Source organism: Ornithorhynchus anatinus, chromosome 6 (genome assembly GCF_004115215.2).
Source record: "Ornithorhynchus anatinus isolate Pmale09 chromosome 6, mOrnAna1.pri.v4, whole genome shotgun sequence".
NCBI lineage: Eukaryota > Metazoa > Chordata > Mammalia > Monotremata > Ornithorhynchidae > Ornithorhynchus > Ornithorhynchus anatinus.
Genome location: NC_041733.1, coordinates 42,811,145 through 42,833,164, shown reverse-complemented (window position 1 = coordinate 42,833,164; position 22,020 = coordinate 42,811,145). Strand labels below are relative to the sequence as shown.

At 51.6% G+C, this 22,020-nt stretch overlaps 2 protein-coding genes and 1 non-coding gene across 3 annotated transcripts in view; 2 read left to right on the top strand and 1 right to left on the bottom strand.

The window, feature by feature from the left end:
• Window positions 1–1,569: 1,569 nt before the first annotated feature.
• On the bottom strand, window positions 1,570–1,682 carry TRNAL-CAA. The gene is made up of 2 exons: window positions 1,645–1,682; window positions 1,570–1,615 (listed from the first exon to the last, which is right to left on the bottom strand). It is a non-coding gene; the product is annotated as a tRNA-Leu (tRNA).
• Window positions 1,683–2,262: 580 nt separating this feature from the next.
• Window positions 2,263–11,535, top strand: LOC100073487 (cytochrome c oxidase subunit 7B, mitochondrial). Its single transcript, XM_001506210.4, has 3 exons — window positions 2,263–2,454; window positions 9,358–9,482; window positions 11,323–11,535. Exons 1-3 carry the CDS (start codon window positions 2,415–2,417, stop codon window positions 11,398–11,400), a joined length of 243 nt encoding a protein of 80 aa, XP_001506260.2. The 5' UTR covers window positions 2,263–2,414; the 3' UTR covers window positions 11,401–11,535.
• Window positions 11,536–14,102: 2,567 nt separating this feature from the next.
• The window catches only part of ATP7A (ATPase copper transporting alpha), a 93,048-nt gene continuing 85,130 nt past the window's right edge, over window positions 14,103–22,020 (top strand). Inside the window, exon 1 of the mRNA XM_029067342.2 lies at window positions 14,103–14,196. The gene's annotated coding sequence lies outside the window, so the exon portion shown is untranslated. The remainder of the gene's footprint in view (window positions 14,197–22,020) is intronic.

Here is a 22,020-nt window from a genome sequence, read left to right as displayed (position 1 = left end):
AGTTACTCACTGGAAGCAGCATGGCGTAGGAGATAGAGCACGGGTCTGGGAGTCAGAAGGTCATGGGTTCTAATTCCTGCTCTGCCACATGTCTCCTGTGTGACCTTGGGCAGGTCACTTCACATCTCTCTGCCTCAGTTTCCTCATCTGTAAAAAATGGGGATTAAGAGCGTGAGTTCGGCGGGGGGCAGGAACTGTGCCCAACCTGATTAATCCGTACTACTCCTGTGCTTCGAACCGTGCTTGGCACATAGTGAGTGCTTAACAAGAACCATTATTATTATTAGACTGTGAGCCCGTTGTTGGGCGGGGATGGTCTCTATCTGTTGCCGAATTTTACTTTCCAAGCGCTTAGTACAGTGCTCTGCACACAGTAAGCGCTCCATAAATACGGTTGAATGAATTATCAGTACTTACTCTCAACATTAACGTGTTGAGATCACGATGTTACAGATATGCAGTTGATCAAGAAATGTACAAAGAAATCAAAAGGTCTTCCCTGCAAAAGCTGGAAATTTTCACCCGTCCTTGTTAGGGAGATGTATGGTTTTGACATCACCACGACGCGTTGCAGAATAACTGTGCGTTAGAGAAAAACCGCCATCCCTCCCTTCCTGTGCCACCCTCAAAAGAAAGCATTCACGAATATCATCTTACTGCATTTAAAACCGGAATATGCAGTGTAGCGCATTCCAAGCGCTTAGGACAGTGCTCTGCACACAGTGAGCGCTCAATAAATACGATTGAATGCATGAAGAGTGTCTATTGGGAGAAGCGGCGTGGCCTAGGGGTAGATCACAGGCCTGGGAGTCACAAGGTCATGTGTTCTAATCCTAACTCTGCCACTTGTCTGCTGGGTGACCTTGGGCAAGTCACTTCACTTCTCTGGGCCTCAGTGACCTCCTCTGTAAAATGGGCTTTGAGACTTTTGTGCCCCAAGTCGGACGATCTGATCACCCAGGATCTAGAACGGTGCTGGGCACATAGGACTTAATACCACAATTATTATTATTTGTGCCTCTGTTATTTGTCAAATAATAATAATTATGGCATTTGTTAAGCACTGACGATGTGCCAGGCACTGTAATTGAGCAAATGGGGTGGGACACAGTCCTGTACTAAGCGCTGGGGTGGATACAAACACATCGGGTCGGACTCACAGTGGGGCTCACAGTCTCCAGCCCCATTTTACAGATGAGGTAACTGAGCCCCAGGGAAGTTAAGTGACTTGCCCAAGGGCACACAGCAGACAAAATGGGGATGGAGACACGTGGGACAGGGACTGAGTCCAACCCTGTTTGCTTGGATCCACCCCAGCGCTTAGTAATAATAATACTATTGATGATGATGGTATTTGTTAAGCGCTTACTTTGTGCAAAGGACTGTTCTAAGCGCTGGGGGGGGAATACAAAGTGGTACAGTGGCTGGCCCCTAGTAAGCGCTTAACAAATGCCTTCTTTTTTCTTTTTTGAGTCGGGGGGGAAACGGAGTCATAAACATTTATCTTTCAGGAAGGAGGTTAAATTAAAAAATTAAATTATGGACGATTAAAATTTTTTTAAAAAGTTGTGTCAGAAGTGGGATTCGAACCCACGCCTCCATGCGGAGACCAGAAGACCCGCAAGGGGAAGGGACTCTCGCCGCCTTGAGTCTGGCGCCTTAGACCACTCGGCCATCCTGACACTTCGGCAGCGCCTTCTTCCAGCCCTCTAATCAACCGAACGCGCGGCCTTGCCAGTCCTTCCTTCCACCCTCTAAAACCAACTTAGACCCCTGAAACCGAACATGCTGCCGCCCCTGCACCCCCAAAACGCCCCGAGCCCACCTCCCAAGGGTTCGCCCCTCTACTAAGCGCTCTTCTACCCACCCGGGACTCCCCGAACTACATTTCCCAGCGGCCCGTGCGACCCCCCCGCCCTCTCCCGGAGGACGTCACGCATCTCGCGAGACTGTTCTCTCCTTCGCGCATGGGCAGTGTGCCCCTCCGCCCGCCGTGGGCCTCCTCGTACTACATTTCCCAGCGGCCCATGCGGCCCCCCGCCCTCTCCCGGAGGACGTCACGCATCTCGCGAGACTGCTTTTCCCTCCGCGCATGGGCAATGTGCGCCCTCCGCGGGACCCCACGTACTACATTTCCCAGCGGCCCGTGCGGCCCCCGCCCTCTCCCGGAGGGCGTGACGCATCTCGCGAGATGGCTTTTCCTTCGGCGCATGGGCAGTGTGCTCCCTCCGCCCTCCGTGGAAACCCCACTCCCCCCGAGAACGCCTCGGCTCTCGCGAGATCTGGTTTCCTGTCGGGGCCGGGCAAGGCGCCTCCCTCCTCGGCCCCGCCATTTTGTTTTTCAGGGCCCCTGGCAAGGGTAAGGGAGACAGGCCCCGCGCCATCGAAAGCCGGCCGTCTCCGTCCTCGCTGCCATGTTTGCCGTGGCCAGGGGAGCTCTGAGCCGCCTGACGGGTAAGTGAGGCCTGGGGAACTTGGCCTGCTGGGGCAGAGGAAGGATGAACCACTTTTTCCCCATTTCCCCTGCTCCTCTTCGCCTCCCAGGACTGGCTCCTTGGCAGCTTCCGCTTCCCACCTTAGAATAACAGAAATAATACTGCTGATGGGCTCCTGTGTGCCCAGCCCTGTCTTCGTAGTAACCAAAATCATAATAATGGCACTTATTCAGGCCTTACTGTCTGCCCAACACCCTATTAATAGTAAAAATAATAATAATGGTTCCTGTAAAGGGCTTACTGTGTGTGCCCAGCACTGTATTAATGCTAGCAAAAAGGATAATATAGTAATAATGGCACCTATTAAGGGCTTACTGTGTGCCCAGCACTGTATTAATGCTAACAAAAATGATAATTTAGTAATAATGGCACCTATTAAGGGCTTACTGTGTGCCCAGCACTGTATTAATGCTAGCAAAAAGGATAATATAGTAATAATGGCACCTATTAAGGGCTTACTGTGTGCCCAGCACTGTATTAATGCTAGCAAAAATGATAATATAGTAATAATGGCACCTATTAAGGGCTTACTGTGTGCCCGGCACTGTATTAATACTAACAAAAATGATAATATAGTAATAATGGCACCTATTAAGGGCTTACTGTGTGCCCAGCACTGTATTAATGCTAACAAAAATGATAATATAGTAATAATGGCACCTATTAAGGGCTTACTGTGTGCCCAGCACTGTATTAATGCTAACAAAAATGATAATATAGTAATAATGGCACCTATTAAGGGTTTACTGTGTGCCCAGCACTGTATTAATGCTAGCAAAAATGATAATATAGTAATAATGGCACCTATTAAGGGCTTACTGTGTGCCCAGCACTGTATTAATGCTAGCAAAAATGATAATTTAGTAATAATGGCACCTATTAAGGGCTTACTGTGTGCCCAGCACTGTATTAATACTAGCAAAAATGATAATATAGTAATAATGGCACCTATTAAGGGCTTACTGTGTGCCCAGCACTGTATTAATGCTAGCAAAAATGATAATTTAGTATTAATGGCACCTATTAAGGGCTTACTGTGTGCCCGGCACTGTATTAATACTAGCAAAAATGATAATTTAGTAATAATGGCACCTATTAAGGGCTTACTGTGTGCCCAGCACTGTATTAATGCTAGCAAAAAGGATAATATAGTAATAATGGCACCTATTAAGGGCTTACTGTGTGCCCAGCACTGTATTAATACTAACAAAAATGATAATTTAGTAATAATGGCACCTATTTAGGGCTTACTGTGTGCCCAACACTGTATTAATACTAACAAAAATGATAATTTACTAATAATGGCACATATTTAGGGCTATGTGCCCAGCACTGTATTTATACTAACAAAAATGATGCTATAGTAATAATGGCACCTATTAAGGGCTTACTATGTGCCCAGCACTGTATTAATAGCAATGAAAATAATAATATAATAATAAGAGCGCCTATTTAGGGCTTACTATGTGCCCAGTACTGTATTAATAGCAATGAAAATAATAATATAATAATAAGAGCGCCTATTTAGGGCTTACTATGTGCCCAGCACTGCATTCATAATGAAAATAATAATATAATAATAAGGGCACCTATTAAGGGCTTATTGTGTGCCAAACACTGTATTAATGGTAACAAAAATAATCATAATGGTTCCTGTTAAGGGCTTGTTGTGGGCCCAGCACTGTATTAATAGTAATAATGGCACTTAAGGGCTAATTATGTGCCCATCACTGTATTATTAGTAACAAAAATAATAATATAATAATGGCACCTATTAAGGGCTTATGTGCCCAGCACTGTATTAATAGTAACAAAAATGATGATAATGGCACTTATTAAGGGCTTACTGTGTGCCCAGCCTTGTTTTAATAGTAACAAAAATAATAATAATAGCCCCTATTAAGGGCCTACTATGTGCCCGGCACTGTTCTAAGCGCTGGGGTTGGGAGCCCGTCGTTGGACAGGTATGGTCTCTATCTGTTGCCCAATTGTCCACCCCAAGCGCTTAGTCCAGTGCTCTGCACCTAGTAAACGCTCAGTAAATAGGACGGAATGAATGAGTGAGAAGGTCATGGGTTCTAATCCCGGCTCCCGCCGCTTGTCAGCTGTGTGACCTTGGGCACCTCACTTCACTGGGCCTCAGCGCCCTCGTCTGTAAAATGGGGGATGAAGACTGTGAGCCCCCCGGGGGACAACCTGATGACCTTGTGTGTCCCCCAGCGCTTAGAACAGTGCTTGGCGCACATGGTAAGCGCTTAAGAAGTACCCACGTTATTATTATGATTAATAGAAGGTAATGAGGTTGGACACAGTCCCTGGCCCCCTTGGGGTTCACAGTCTTCATCCCCGTTCTGTACAGGGCTGAGGCCCGGAGAAGTGCAAGTGACCTGTCCAAGGTCACCCAGCAGACAGGTGGCAGGGGCCGGTTTAGAACCCATGACCCTCTGGGTCCCAGGCTCTAGCCACTAGGCCATCCTGCTTCCCTTTTCGGGGTGGGGATAGAAGGTCATCAGGTCCCATCTGGGGCTCACGGTCTAGGTGGGAGAACGGGTGTCGAAACCCCATTTTGCAGATGAGGAAACAGACACGGGGAAGGGAAAAGACTTGCCCGAGGTCACTGGGGGCCCCTCCTTCATTCATTCAACCTTACTGAGCGCTTAATCTGTGCACGGCACTATATTAAGCACTTTATCTGCTTTATATATATATATAATTATTACATGTATTATAAATATATATTATATATATAATATATCTCTGTCCGTTTCAAAGATAGGAAGTAATAATAATGGGGCTTGTTAAGTGCTATGTGCCAAGCCCTGTTCTAAGGGCTGGGGTAGATGCAAGAGAAGCAGCACGGCTTCTGGCGAGAGCGCGGTCCCGGAAGGCAGAAGGTCATGGATTCTAATCCCGGATTTGCCCCTTGTCTGCTACGTGACCGTTTTACTTGTGCCTGGCACATAGTAAGCGCTTCAGCATTGTGAGTAAATTATTATTCTCGGTGCCTCAGTGGCCTCCTCTGTAAAATGAGAGTTGAGACTGTGAGCCCCACGTGGGGCAGGGACTGGGTCCAACCTCATTTGCTTGTATCCACCCCAGTCCCAAGTACGGTGCCTGACACGTAGTAAGCGCTTAACGAATACCGCGGTTATTATCGTGATGCAAGTTCATCAGGTTGGGCACGGTCCCTGTCCCTCACGGGGCTCCCAGGCTCGCAGAGTGTTTCTCTCCCGCCCGCCCACCCCTCACTCAAGGTCATCCGGCCGAATTGTCCATTCCAAGCGCTTAGTACAGTGCTCTGCCCACAGTAAGCGCTCAAATACGACTGAATGAACGAATGAATGATCCTCCATCCAACAATGGTATTTATTGAGTGCCTGCTGCGGGCAGAGCACTGTACTAAGCGCTTGGGAGAGCACGATAGGACAGAGATGGTAGACACGTTTCCTGCCCACAGTGACCTTGCAGTCTGGAGGGGGAAATACTATAATAATAATAATGATGATGATGGTATCTGTTAAGCGCGTACTATGTGCCAAGCACAATTCTAAGCCCTGGGGGAGATGTAAGGTCATCAGGTTGTCTCACGTGGGGCTCACAGTCTTCATCCCCACTTTCCAGAGGAGGGAACTGAGCCACAGAGAAGTGACTCGCCCAAGGTCACACAGCAGACAAGTGGCGGAGTCGGGATTAGAACCCAAATCCTCTGACTCCCAGACCCGTTGCTCTCTCCGCTAAGCCACGCTGCTTCTTCTGTCCCCGTCGTGGGTTTACGTGAGGAAGGGCTGCCGTGGGGGCCACCGGACAGCCCTAATAATAATCACAATAATAATGTTCATTATAATTATAATCGAGGCCCCTGCTGTTAGCTCAACGCTTACTATGTGCCAAGCGACAGGGTTAAATAGAATCGAGTCAGATACGGTCCCCGCCCCATACGGGACTCCCAGAGGGAGGGAGAAGAGGGATTTTATACGGATGAGGAAACCGAGGCACGGAGAAGTCAAGGGACTCGCCCACGGTCACTCAGTGGGCAGGGGTCAGGGCCGGGATTCGAATCCGGACCTTCTGACTCCCGCCTTGCCACCGGGCCTGGTTTATAAACTGTCCGGGCCCAACCTTCCCTGCCCTTAATGACCTCGATCCCGGCTCCGGGAGGACGGGGGCCGGAGCAGTGCGGATCACCGGCCCCTCGGCCTCCCAACCCCGTATGGCCACTGGTCTCCCCTTTGGGGCCTGTCGGTTCAGGGGTCGGGGGGTCATTTCCACGGCCATTCTTCAACTCTCTGTGATGCAGACTGGGCCCGGGACACTGGGTTGGATGGGGTAATGAGAGTCGAAATCCTGTAACTTGATTTTTTTTTAATAACATCATGTTTTCCCAATCACGATAACTCTCTTCCCCTCTTTAAAGCCCTGCTGAGAGCCCACCTCCTCCGGGAGGCCTTCCCAGACCGAGCCCTCCCTTTCCCTCAGCTTCCCCTCCCCACAGCACTTGTATATTTATTGCTCTATTTTATTCATGATGTATCTATGATTCTATTAATCCTGATGGCATTGCTGCCCGTCTGCTTGTTTCGTTTCGTCGTCTGTCTCCCCCGTTTAGACCGTGAGCCCGTTGTTGAGCAGGGATCGTCTCTATCTGTTGCCGAATTGTTCCTTCCAAGCGTTTAGTCCAGTGCTCTGCACACAGTAAGCGTTCAATAAATACGAATGACAAGGGTCGGTAGCCGTACGTGCTCCCCGCCCCGGCGGGGCTTGCAGTCTAAATCCTCCGTGGTTTACCGCCCTCCCCTGCTTCGCAGAAATGGGGGGAAAGCAGGAATTCTGGAAAATTATCCTCGGCGGTATTTTTACGGAGGGCACTAAGCGCTTGAGAGGGTACGGAAGAGTCAGTGGGCGGGGTCTCACTTCACTTCTCTGTGCCTCAGTTCCCTCATCTGTAAAATGGGGATTAACTGTGAGCCTCACATGGGACAACCTGATTCCCCGGTGTCTACCCCAGCGCTTAGAACAGCGCTCTGCACATAGTAAGCGCTTAACAAATACCAACATTATTATTATTATCAAGGAGCTTGCGATCTGGTCACGAACACCAGCCTTCCCGTATCCTTAGCAGTAATTTTCCAAAGGAGCCCTCCCTTCTCCCCCCTCAGAGTGGGGTTCCCGCCCACTGCGTTTAAAGGGGTAACCCAAAATCAAGCCTTAATCATCGTGGCATTTGTCGGGCGCTTACTGCGTGCCGGGCACTGGACTTAAACGCCGGGGTGGACCCGGGAAAAGCAGATTGGATACAGTCCCTGCCCCACGTGAGGCTCATGATCTCAATCCCGTTTTTACAGATGAGGAAACTGAGGCCCAGAGAAGCCAGGTGACCTGCTGGAGGTGTCACAGCAGACAAGGGACGGAGCCGGGATTAGAACCCAGGTCCTTCCGACTCCCAGGCCCCGGCTCCGTCCTCTAGGCCGCGCTGCTTCCCGGTGGTCTCCCCCTCTCGGGTCAGCAGCACTGAGGGCCACGTTGCTTTCTCTCGTGGCAATTGTGATGTGGGCGGAGGAACTGGACAAGAAGGAGCCGGAGAAGCTGGAGGCGGAAAACTCTGCACCCGGAGTGCTTGGCACATAGTAGGCGCTTAACAAATACCGTAATTATTATTATTACTATTATCCGTGGCCTAATGGATAGAGCGCGGGCCCGGGAGGCCAAAAGATGTGGGTTCTAATCCCGACTCCACCACTTATCTGATGTGTGACCTCGGGCAAGTCAGTTCTCTGTGCCTCCGTTACCTCCTCTGTAAAATGGGGATGAAGACTGTGATCCTCAAGTGGGACAACCTGATGACCCTTTATCTCCCCCAGCGCTTACGACAGTGTTCTGGCACATGGTAAGCGCTTAACGAATACCAGCATTATAAAACAGCGTCTTGATCACCTTCGAACACCTGGATTTTTAATCGTTGTTCTCACGAATAACACAGTAATTCCCTAGGTGAAATCTCCCCGGACTAAGACCGTGCCCCAAAGAGGACTAGGACTCACTCGATCATATTTTATCGAGCACTTACTGTGTGCAGAGCACTGTACCGAATGCTGGGGAGAGTCTCGTCTTAGTCGTCTCCGACCCGTAGCGACGCCACGGACACGTCTCTCCCAGAACGTCCCACCACCGTCTGCCATCGTTCTGGTAGTGGATTTGCAGAGTTTTTTTGGTCAATATAAAAATAATCTGAACCCCTGCCCACAATGAGTTTCTAGACCAGAAGGGAGACAGACATTAATATGAATAAATAAATAAATTACAGGTAAATTATAGATATGTACATAAGTGCTGTGGGGCTGGGAGGGAGGATGAATAAAGGGAACAAGTCGGGGGGACGCAGAAGGGAGTGGGAGAAGAGGAAAGGAGGGATTAGTCAGGGAAGGCTATTAGTCAGGGAGCCGGGCCTCCGATAAGGATAGCACTTGTGAAAGGTTTTTTTGCCTGTGGAAGAAAAATCTCCAAATGAAGACAAAACAGGAAGATATGGGAGGGAATAAATTTTTCGGTTTTCCTTTAGCTCTTGTGAATTCTGCCCTAGGTGGAAAAGAAAAAGATAATTCCTTTGGAACTTCAGTTAAGGGACTAGAAATTCATCCCACCCTACTTTAATTTAAGTGATTTAATGTAATTTAAAGCCACAACAGATGAGATTGCGATAGATTTTTAAAAATGAACCGAACTTCGGTGCCTCTTACGTGAATGTCGGGACGCAAGCGGAGTCTAAATTTAATGTGCATTTTGTCACCATTCCTCGGCGTATGTCAGAGTTCACCAGAGACTTGGTGTTTTTTTGTTTTCTCTGGGGAATTTTTTGTTTGTTTAGCTCGCAGCATTCAGCAAACGGCCGCGAGGCAGATCCACCGGAAACGGGAACCAGATTTTCACGATAAATATGGTACTGTTATCTTGCTTGGAGGAGCGATATTCTGTGCTTCCGCGTGGGGATATGTAAGTAACGTCGTGTCGGTCGGCCTACGCCACTTCCCCTTAAGGCTGGACGATTTTCACATCTCTCCACTTGCCGGGCCTCTTTATTTTATCGGGTGGGAAGGGTCTACTTGGCCAGATCCAGTGGGATTTTTTTGTTTTAAGAGTAAAACAAGTCAGGTGATTCTAGGCGGGTCCATGTATATGTCCCAACCTTTTCTTCTGCATGGCATTGCATTCTATCCTGCTCGTTCCCTAGTCCCGTCAGCATTCCCTCATTCCAAATCCGAAAGCCCGCATTCGGGAAGAACTGAATGGAATACAGTTCCCCCTTTGCAACATCGGCTGTGTTGATAAGCCAGATTGAAATCCCGCGTACCGCTTGGTTTTTCATTCGGCCGGGTCGGATGTCCCAAGAAATCTGCAGTTGGAAGTGATTGCTGAGGGCAACTGGGAATGGAAAATAGCCCCTCTTAATTCATTGTAAATTATCGTCATTTTTACGTAACCCTCTGTGGGATAATGCTGTCGGTCTCCACTCTAAAGCCATAACAACCAGCAGGGGAGTGTAACCTTAGCTGGACTTTCTTAGTACCGAAAAGCCAGATTTTTAGGAATGTAAAATAGAGAAATAGAACCTTATTTATTAATAATAAGAATAATAATTGTGGTATTAAGTGTTCACTATGTGCTAGGCACTGTACTAAGCACTGTTCGAATCGGGTTGGGCGCAGTCCCTGTGCCACGTGGGGCTCGCGGTCTTAATCCCCATTTCACAGATGAGGTCACTGAGGCACAGAAAAGTGAAGCGACATGCCCGACATCCACAGCAGACAAGTGTCAGAGGCGGGATTAGAACTCAGCTCTTTCTGACCCCCAGGCCCGGGCTCTGTCCACTGGGCCGGGCTGCTTCTCGACTTCGGTACTTTAAAAAGAGTAGAGTTACTGATGAATAACCGTTTCTGTTTGGAGGACCCTCGTTCCCTCTGCGAAGCGGGCTGCCCTAAAACACCGGAACCCAGAAGAGATTCTTACTTGGAGCCGTTACCGTTTTTCATAATTAAACAAGGCAGGGAATAATAATTAAGCAGTGACTTCAGAACCGAAAGGGTGGGGGAGAAATGGAACCAACTCGAAAGTGGAATGGGAAGCAAGGCGTTCTGGAAAAATGGAAGGACTTCAGTCCGGTCAAGTGGAGAAGCAGCGTGGGCCTGGTGGACGGATCATGGGCCCGGGAATCCGAAAGACCCGGGTTCTAATCCCGGCCCCGCCACGCGTCTCCCGCGTGACCTCGGCCAAGTCACTTGGCTCCCGCGGGCCTCCGTTTCCTCGACTGTAAGACGGGGATTGAGACCGTGAGCCCCACGTGGGTCGGGGACCCAGTTGGCTCGTCTCCACCCCGGCGCTTAGTACAGTGCCTGGCACATAATGAGCGCCTGACAAATACCACAATTAAATTAAGGAGCCTGGCCGAGGGACGGCCGACTCACCGGGATTATACTGTACCGAAAGTGGGGTCTATGGCAGTGTGAGTCCAGAGCACCACTGGGCAGGGGTTGGTCTTTAGTCACCAGGCTGAAAGACCCCAGGACCTCTTGTTGCGGGTTTCCAAATAATAATAATGTTCGTATTTAAGCGCTCACTATGTGCCGAGCACTGTTCTAAGCGCTCGCAGGGGATACAAGGTCATCAGGTTGTCCCACGTGGGGCTCACAGACTTCATCTCCATTTTCCAGAAGCCTCCGCCCCAGACGTTCCCACAAAAGGCCAGGGGGAAACGAGCTCACGTGGGCTCCCTTTAGGGAAGCAAGGTGGACCTGTTCACGTTCTTCTTTAACGGACGGCGTTTTTATTTTTACAGACGGTAACGCAGATTGGAATCGAATGGAATCTGTCCCCTGTTGGCAGAGTCACCCCCAAAGAATGGAGAAATCAGTAAAGGATAAAGGATTCCTCCTCACGACCGCCGACACAGTTGGGAACTGTTTTGAACGCTTAGGCCAAGCGAAGGCCCCTAGTCGCCCTTGGTTGGGATGGCGCTCCTGATGTAATAAAGTACACTGGAAACCTTTCATTGAATTCCTCTTTACTCGACCCTGAGAAAAGTATTCCGAAGTCGGCAGCGACGTGTTCGGATTTCCTAAAGAACTTTCGGTGGTCGCCCTCGGAGTCCAAAGTGAGATAAGGAAATTTTCGCACGATCCTCACCACGCTCGGTAAAGCTCCGGGGACCGCGAAAACCCTAAACATTTTCCCTTTTAATTGTGGGCGAGGGGAATCAAAGAAATCATTCCCTGGTTCTCTTTGAGTGCCTACACTGCTCAAGGCACTACGGCGTTTAGTGCTGTGGGTCACAGGGTCACACAGCAGATAAGTGATGCGGCTCAGTGGAAATCACCCGGGCTTGGGAGTCAGGTCATGGGTTCTAATCCCGGCTCTGCCACTCGTCAGCTGCGTGACTTGGGGCAAGTCACCTCTCTGTGCCTCAGTTATCTGTAAAATGGGGGTTAAGACTGGGAGCCCAAAGTGGGACAACTGATGCCCTTCTATCTACCCCAGTGCTTAGAACAGTGCTTGGCACATAGCACAAGCTTAACAAATACCATCAATATCATTATTATAAGTGGTGGAGCCGGGATTAGAACCAATGACCTAAAAGCCCATCCTCTATCCACTCCCACGCCGAGCTTGGGAGCCAGAGGTCATGGGTTCTAATCCCAGTTCCGCCGCTTGTCAGCTGGGTGACTTCGGGCAAGTCGCTTCTCTGAGCCTCAGTTCCCTCATCTGTAAAATGGGGATGAAGGCTGGGAGCCCTATGTGGGACAGCTTGATGACCTCGTATCTACCCCGGTGTTTAGAACAATGCTTGGTAAAATAGTAAGCACTTAAAAACCAACATTGTATTTTATTATTAGAGACCCTTTGCTCGCTAACACCCACAGCAAGGCCACTCAAGACGTTCGCTGTGGGCAGGGAACGTGTCTACCATCTCGGTCGTCTTCGTGTCCTGGACTGTCCCAGGCGTTTAGTACAGTGCTCAGCGCACAGTAAGCACTCACTAAACTTGAATGATCCGTACGTTTTGAGAAACAATGTGGCCTAGTGAATAGAGGTCGGGCCTGGGTGTCCGAAGGATCTTCCGTTTGCACAGAGAAGCGACGTGGCTCAGTGGAAAGAGGACGGGCGTGGGAGTCAGAGGTCATGGGTTCAAATTCCGGCTCCGCCACTCGTCAGCTGTGTGATTGTGGGCAAGTCGCTTCACTTCTCTGTGCCTCAGCTCATCTGGAAAATGGGGATTAAGCTTGTGAGGCTCACATGGGGCAACCTGATTACCCCATCGCTTAGAACAGTGCTCTGCACATAGTAAGCGCTTAACAAATGCCAACATTATTATTATAGTAAGCACTTAACAAATACCAACTTTTTTTAAATGAGTGTTCTGTTTATTGTGATGATATTGACCCCCGTCTGTCGACTTGCTTGGTTTTGCTTGTCTGTCTCCCCCTGCTTTTAGAGGGCGAGCCTGCTGTCGGGCCGGGGTTGGCTCTCTGTGCTGCCCAGTGCCGAGCACTTAGCACAGTGCTGTGCACGCAGGAATCGCTCAGTCAATAGGATGCAGTCCGCCGCTGCTGGTCAGCCGTGTGACCGTGGGCAAGTCACTTCTCTGGGGCTCAGTTCCCTCATCTGTCAAATGGGGATGAAGACCGTGAGCCCCACGTGGGACCACCTGATGACCCTGTATCCCCCCCAGCGCTTAGAACAGCGCTCTGCACATAGGAAGCGTGGCTCAGTGGCAAGAGCCTGGGCTTGGGAGTCGGAGGTCATGGGTTCGAATCCCAGTCTGCTGTGTGACTGTGGGTGAGTCACTTTACTTCTCTGGGCCTCAGTTCTCTCATCTGTCAAATGGGGCTGAAGACTGGGAGCCTCGCGTGGGACAACCTGATGACCCTGTGTCTACCCCAGTGCTTAGAACAGTGCTCTGCACCTAGGAAGGGCTTAACAGATACCAACATTATTAACTTCTCTGTGCCTCAGTTCCCTCATCTGTCCAACGGGGATGAAGACTGGGAGCCTCCCGTGGGACAACCTGATGCCCCCGTCTCTCCCCCAGCGCTTAGAACAGTGCTCTGCACCTAGGAAGCGCTTAACAGATACCAACATTACTAACTTCTCTGGGCCTCAGTTCCCTCATCTGTCTAATGGGGATGAAGACTGGGAGCCTCACGAGGGACAACCTGATGCCCCTGTCCCTCCCCCCAGCGCTTAGAACAGCGCCCTGCACAGAGGAAGCGCTTAACAAATACCAACATCAATTAATTAACTAAGTAACTAATACCAACATCATCATCGTGACTGGAGGAGGGACGGATGGGAGGCCGGAGGCCGCTGGGTGTGGTTCCCCGGTCGGAGCGCTAGGGGGCGACGGAGGCCGCGGCTGGGGGGGGAGGGTCACGTGGCGGGGGTCGTCGCCTCCCCTCTCACGTGACCGCCGCGCGCGCGCGCGCGCTCCCCCCCTCCCCCCGCGCGCCCGAGCGCGAGCCACTTCCGGTCCGGGGGCCCTCCCGGAAGTGGGGGGCGGGGCGAAGGGGGCGGGGCCTGGGGCGCGCCGCCGCCGCCGCCGCCGCCGCCGTCTTAGGGCCCGTGGCGGCCGCGCGCCGCCCTCCCTGTCGCCGACAGCGCCGCTGTCGGGACCTGTCGCGACTGTCGTCCCTGTCGGGAGCCGCTCCGGGCCCGGGTGAGTCCCCCTCCCCCTCCCCCTTCCCCTCCCCAGAGGCATGATCAGTCTGGGGGGGGGGGGCGGTTGAGAAGCGCTTACTACGGAGCAGGGACTGTACTGAGCGCTGCAAGGGGACCCAAGCTTGCCCCTGCCCCTGCCCCGTGTGGGGCTCCCCAGCCTCATCCTCATTTGCAGCGGAGATGATCATCAGAATTCTGGGGGTTGAGAGGCGCTTACGATGGAGCAGGCAGTGTACTGAGCGCTGCAAGGGGACACTAGCCGATCGGGTTGGACAGGGTCCCCTGCCCCGTGTGGGGCTCCCCAGCCTCATCCTCATTTGCAGCGGAGATGATCATCAGAATTCTGGGGGTTGAGAGGCGCTTACTAGGGGGCAGGCACTGTACTGAGCGCTGCGAGGGGACCCAAGCGCTTACTAGGGGGCAGGCACTGTACTGAGCGCTGCGAGGGGACCCAAGCTACTCGGGTTGGACACCTGCCCCATGTGGGGCTCCCGCTCCTCGGCCTCATTTGCAGATGAGATGATCACAGTCATAATTCTGGGGTTCGGGAAGCGCTGACTATAGGGCAGGCAGTGTACTAAGCGCCGCAAGGGGACACTAGCTACACTCGGGTTGGCCGCCGTCCCCTGCCCCGGGTGGGGCTCCCTCTCTTCATCCTCATTTGCAGATGAGATGGGATCACAATCATAATAATTCTGGGGGTTGAGAAGCGCTTACTATGGGGCAGGCACTGTACTAAGCGCTGCGAGGAGACACAAGCTACTCGGGTTGGACACCTGCCCCATGTGGGGCTCCCCATCCTCATCCTCACTTACAGATGAGATGGGATCGTAATCATAATAATTCTGGGGTTTGAGGAGCGCTTACTCTGGGGCAGGCACTGTACTAAGCGCTGCAAGGAGACACAAGCTACTCGGGTTGGTGGCAGTCCCCTGCCCCGTGTGGGGCTCCCGCTCTTCATCCCCATTTATAGGTGAGGAAATCATAATCCTGATAATCCTGGGGTTTGAGAAGCGCTTACTATGGGGCAGGCACTGTACTAAGCGCTGCAAGGGGACACAAGCTAATCGGGTTGGACACAGTCCTCTGCCCCGCGTGGGGCTCACAGTCTCAATCTCCATTTACTTAGGAGGTGGTAATAATGATTGTGGTATTTGGGAAGTGCTTACTATGTGCCAGGCACTGTACTAAGCGCCGGTGGCGAGGGGGAAGACAACCCAATCGGTCCCTCTCCCGCGTAATAGTGATGCTATTTGGAGAAGCAGCGTGGCTCAGTGGAAAGAGCACGGGCTTTGGAGTCAGGGCTCATGAGTTCGAATCCCAGCTCTGCCACTTGTCGGCTGTGTGACTGTGGGCAAGTCACTTCACTTCTCTGTGCCTCAGTTCCCTCATCTGTAAAATGGGGATTAAGACTGTGAGCCCCATGTGGGACAACCTGATTCCCCTATGTCTACCCCAGCGCTTAGAACAGTGCTCGGCACATAGTAAGCGCTTAACAAATACCAACATTATTATTATTATTACTATGTGCAAAGCACTTTTCTAAGCGCCGGGCACTGTTCTGAGCGCATGGGGCTCCCCTGAGGGACAGAGAAGTGAAGTGACTTGCCTAAAGTCACACGGCAGACAGGCGGCGGAGTCGGGATTAGAACCCACGACCTTCTGACCACCCCCCGGGCCTGGGGTAGATAGGACTTATCGGATCTATCGGTGGCATTTAGTGAGCTCTTTCTGGGTGCCGGGCACTGTACTGACTGCTTGGGGGAGTTCACTGACCCAGTCGTATCTGTTGAGCGCTTCCTACGTGCAAGACACTGTACTAAGCGCTTAGCGCTGTCCTGAGTGCATTGTAACAGCCGGTAAACGTCATCACAGCCGCTAAACCTGATCCCTGCCCAGTTTGCCGTCTATAGGGGGTGAGGTAAATTCAGTCATTCGATTTTATTTATCGATAATCGTAACGATGGTATTTGTTAAGCGCTTACTCTGGGCCAAGCACTGGTCCAAGTGAGCGCCTACTGGGTGCGGAGCACTGCGTTAAGCACTTGGGAACGTGCGCTCTAAGCGAGTTGGACACCTTCCCTCCCCCTCAAGGCTGTGAGCTCGCTGTGGGCAGCAATGTGCCTGTCTCTTATACTGTAGTCTCCCAAGCGCTTAGTACAGTGCTTTGCACACAGTAAGCGCTCAGTACATAACGAGCGAATGACGTTTCCCGCCCGGGAGGAGGTGACAGACTAGAGCGGGGGAGACAGACCCTCTGCAAGGGAAGAAATTGTAGTCGTCAATTGATTAAATCAATTTCAGATAGATCCTTAAATGTGAGGGTGACTACCAGGGACTCAAAACGTATTCATTCGTTGGGTCGTATTTATTGAGCGCTTACTGCGTGCAGAGCGCTGTCCTAAGCGCTGGGGAGAGCGCAGTATACCAATACACAGACACAACGAGCTGACGGTCGAGAGGGTGCAGATCCAAGTCCGGGGGGTGACGGAGAAGGGAGAGGGAGTCGAGGGGGAGGAGGGCGTAATCGGGGAGGGCTTCCTGGAGGAGACGTGACCTTAATAAGGTTTCGGAGGTGGGGAGGGTGACGGCCTGGCGGATAGTGGGGAGGGGGTGGCTTTAATTGGGGAGGGGTGACCCTCGCCTGTCCCCACCTCCTTCAGGCCATCCCTGTGCCGTTATAATAATAATAATGATAATGTCGGTATTTGTTAAGCGCTTCCTATGTGCCGAGCACTGTTCTAAGCGCCGGGGGAGACACAGGGGAATCAGGTTGTCCCACGTGGGGCTTCACAGTCTTAATCCCCATTTTCCAGATGAGGTCACTGAGGCCCAGAGAAGTGAAGTGACTCGCCCGCAGTCACGCAGCTGACGGGGCAGAGCCGGGATTCGAACCCATGACCTCTGACTCCAAAGCCTGTGCCTTGCCACTGAGCCACGCTGCTTATCTAGACTGTGAGCCCACTGTGGGCACTTATGGCCGTATTGTCCTTTCCAAGCGCTTAGCCCAGTGCTCCGCACGGAGGAAGCGCTCAGTACATAGGATCGAAGTGAATGCACGTTGTCGTTTTCCAGGGTGGTCTTGCCAGGGCTCGCATCCCCCTCCCCGATCCCCGAGGGCCCCGCTCAAAGGGTTGAATTACGGATCTAATCCGGTAGGGGGTCGATGCGATCGAGCGGATCAATCACCGATTGAGCGGATCAATCAGCGGTATTTATTGGGCTCCTACTGTGAGCGGAGCAGTGAACGGAAGCGGTTGGGCGAGTACGTTGCGGTAGAGTTGGTGGATGTAAATTTCCGCCCTCAATGAGGTTATACTGGGGTGTGGTGGGAGAGACACTAAAATTAAGTCCAGATAATAGTCGTCGCGTTTTTTGTTTGAGCCCTTACTATGCGCCAGGCACTGTACTAAGCGCTGGGGTGGTGTCACCCGTCGCCGGGGAGGGGTTCGTTCGGAATGGGCCCGGTGAGAGAGAGACCGGGGACGGAAAGCCCGAGTTTCTATAAAATTTATTCCGTGAAGGGAATTGAATTATTTGATTATTGTGACGCAACGTATTGAACTCCCTTTGGGGAGGAATGGGAGTATGGGTGGAGTTGCAGTTTCCCTAACGGGAGGAATATACTTGTGTGGTGATATTAGCGCTTCCCTGACGGGAGGAATATGCTTGCGTGTTCCTCGTGCCTGGCAGAACACCCAGGCCCACCCAGGTGGAATCGATTTACGGTTTGCTCGCACGCGGTGCCCTCCCCACGCGGGAGGAATCCGCTTGGGCCTTAAATCCAAACTCCCACCGTGTTCACGTCCCACTCGGGAGGTGTCCGCTTAGGCCTTAAATCCACTTTTGTGCTACTCTCACTCGGGGAGGTGGTTAGCTCCCACCATGTTCACGTCCCACTCGGGAGGAGTCCACTTAGGCCTTAAATCCAAGCTCCCACCGTGTTCACGTCCCACTCGGGAGGTGTCCACTCAGGCCTTAAATCCAAGCTCCCACCGTGTTCACGTCCCACTCGGGAGATGTCCGCTTAGGTGTTAAATCCACTTATGTGCTGCTCACACTCGGGTGAGGTAGTTAGCTCCCACCATGTTCACGTCCCACTCGGGAGGATCCACTTAGGCCTTAAATCCAAGCTCCCACCGTGTTCACGTCCCACTCGGGTGGTGTCCGCTTAGGTGTTAAATCCACTTATGTGCTACTCACACTCGGGTGAGGTAATTAGCTCCCACCTTGTTCACGTCCCACTCGGGAGGAATCCACTTAGGCCTTAAATCCGAGCTCCCACCCTGTTCACGTCCCACTCGGGAGGTGTCCACTTAGACTTTAAATTCACTTTTGTGCTACTCACACTCTGTGAGGTAGTTAGCTCCCGAGTGGGAGGATTCGAATTAAACGTTAAATCCACTCACGTGCTACTCGCGCTCGGTGAGGCGGCTGCCTCCCACCGTGATCACGTCCCGCTCGGGAGGAATGCGCTTAGGCCTTAAATCCACTTAAACGTTACATCCCCCTGGCGTTGAGCAGGACGGGTCGCTCCCCCATCCCTCCTCGCTCCTCGCTGCAGGCAGAGCGGCCTTCTCACGCTCTGGACGGAGGCGACCTGAGGCCGGCCGCCGCAAGTCTCGATCCTCTGCCCAGACGGTCAGGTATTTATCACCTTTATTCCTAGGCCGTTCCAGCTTCCAGCCTCAGTTTATCCACTCTCTGCCCTCCCCCTCCCCCCGTAGCTAATTTGATTGGCAAGGGGGCGAGGGGCACCTTCTGGATTCCCGGCTTTTTGTCCGGCAGTTTTGTCGGAGCATTATCCCACCCTCACTTCCCAGTTGCGCCCGCTGGCTCAGGAGGTCACGGGATAGCATTTGACCTTGAGATGGTCGGTGACAATAATAATAATGTCGGTATTTGTTAAGCGCTTATGACGTGCAGAGCACTGTTCTAAGCGCTGAGGTAGATACAGGGTTGTGAGGTTGTCATAACAGCGCTTTGCACGTAGTAAGCGCTTAACTTACGCTCAGAGAAGTAGCTCAGCAGCAGCAGAGCAGCAGCGTGGCTCAGGGGAAAGAACTCGAGCTTGGGAGTCAAGGGTCGTGGGTTCGAATTCCGGCTCCGCCACTTGTCAGCTGTGTGGCTGTGAGCAAGTCAGTTCACTTCTCTGTGCCTCAGTGACCTCATCTGTAAAATGGGGATTAACTGTGAGCCTCACATGGGACAACCTGATTACCCCCAGCGCTTAGAACAGTGCTCTGCACATAGTAAGCGCTTAACAAATACCAACATTATTATTATTATTAGCAAATACCATCATTATTATTATGCCGTGCTGCTTCTCTATTTTCTTGATCCCCCTGCCCTCCTTTTCCTACTATTCCTGCTTCTTCCCATGACCTCTGGCTCCCAAGCCCGGGCTCTTTCCACTGAGCCACGCTGCTTCTACTGGAGTGTACTCTCCCAAGCGCTTAGTACAATGCTCCGCACACGGTCAGCACCCATAAATACGAATGAATCTGCAAACGGCGGAAGGGGGTTATGAGAGGTGAATATTTGCCGAAGGTAAACGGACACGGAAGGATGAGGCTAGAAGGTGTGCGGGTAACTCCTAATTCCATCTCCTAACCATCGGATCTGCCGTCTTTGGTCAAGAGGGAGTGGTGCTCCACGGTTGTAATCTTTTTGCGGTTGAGACGAACCGAAATGGAGCTATTTCTGGCCCCTGAGAAACCGCGATAACTGCATCCAGAGCCGGCTTGCTGGCGGGGAAGCGGTGTGGCCGCATGGAAAGAGCCTGGGCCTGGGGGGTGAGGCCCCGAGTTCGAATCCCAGCCCCGCCACTTGCCTGCCGGGTGACCTTGGGTAAGTCGCTTCACTTCTCTGGGCCTCAGTCAGCTCATCGGTTAAAATGGAGATTAATAATAATAATGCTGGTATTTGTTCAGCGCTCACTATGTGCAGAGCACTGTTCTAAGCGCTGGGGTAGATACAGGATAATCGAGTTGTCCCACGTGAGGCTCACAGTTAATCCCCATTTGACAGATGAGGGAACTGAGGCCCAGAGAAGTGAAGTGACTTGCCCACGGTCACACAGCTGACAAGTGGTGGAGCCAAGATTCGAACCCGTGACCGCTGACTCCCAAGCTCGGGCTCTTTCCACTGAGCCACGCTGATTAAGACTGTGAGCCCCAGATGGGACACGGATTGGGTGAGATTAAAACCCAGGTCCTCTGACTCGCGGGCCCTAGGTCTTTCCACTGAGCCAGGATGTCTTCCAGTCTGTTGGCTTGCCCAATACAGCGTCCCTCGAAAGAAAGGAGAACCGCTTGTTCCCAGCGTGGTTGGCCTGCAAACCTGAGCTATTTGTTATTCCTGTGACCTTGAGCTTTTCTTTCATTCATTCAATAGTTTTTATTGAGCGCTTACTATGTGCAGAGCACTGTACTGAGCGCTTGGAATGGACAAATCGGTAACAGAGACAGTCCCTGCCCTTTGACAGGCTCACAGTCTACTCTCTTCACCAGGAAAGACTCTGTGAAAGCCCTTCTCACATTATTTTTTTATTATTTTTTTCAGTCCAGTAATAAATCAGTGGTATTTACCGAGCACTTACCATGTGCAGAGCACTTTACTAAGCGTTTGGGAGAGGACACTTTAAGAGCGTTGGTTGACACAGTCCCTGCCCACAATGAGCTCACAGTCTAGACAGCGGGGGCAGACAATATAAGTAAATTATGGATATGTAGGCAAGTGCTGTGGGGCTGAGGGAGGGGTGAAAGAAGGGAGCTATTATTATTATTATTATTAAGAATCTTAAAGGGCTGTTTATTAATGAAGACAAATAAGCCATCCCGCATTCTTCAGCGCGGCCGCAGTTGTTTTTAGCAGGTGGGTGATTTGATTATAAAAGAAGCACCAGTTGTAATTACCCCTGGACAACTTCCCCCGAACCACCGATGAGCTCTTTCCAGAGAACGAGAGACCGGAAAAAAATATGAGGAACCCTCTTTTCCCCCCACCCTCCCCCCCAGTTGACAGAAAGGAACGGCCAATTCCAAAGCCGGGGAGGCTCAACATCCCATCAAATGCTCAGGGTGGTGATAGGCTTGACCTCCAGTGTCCCGAGGGCATTTAGTCAGGGGGCCACAAAGCAGCCAAGGCTCCGAGGGGGTTTTGTTGCCCGATTTCTGGGGCCTAACCTGTATCCCGGCTTTTGGGAATACTCACAGAATTGCTCAGTAGTAAATGCCGTACTTGGGATGACGATGTCGCTGATGAAATTACCTACTGCAGGAACCACAGCTGCATCACGTAAACTGGAAACTCCTCGCCGGGCAGGGATGATGTCTACCAACTATTGTATTTTTGGGTGGTGCATTTATTAAGTGCTTAGTAGGTGTCTAGCACTGTCCTAAGTGCTGGAGGAGATGCAAGTTAAGTAAATTGGACATTAGTCCCTGACCCATATAATTATGGTATTTAAAGCGCTTACTACGTGCCGGGCACTGTTCTAAGCGCCGGGGTAGATACAAGGTAATCGGGTTGGACGCAGTCCCTGTCCCACACGGGGCTCAGTCTTAATCCCAGTTTTGCAGATGAGGGAACTGAGGCACAGAGAATTTAAGTGATTTGCCTAAACTCACACAGCAGACGAGGGATTAGAACCCATGACCTCCTGACTCCCAGGCCCGTGCTGTATCCACTAGGCCAGGCCGATATGGGGCTCACAGCCCAGGAGGGAGGAAGATTTAATCCCCATTGTCCACCTGTGGAAACTGAGGCTCAGAGAAGTGAAGTAACCCATCTGAGGCCACACGCAGCCCAGTGCCGGAGC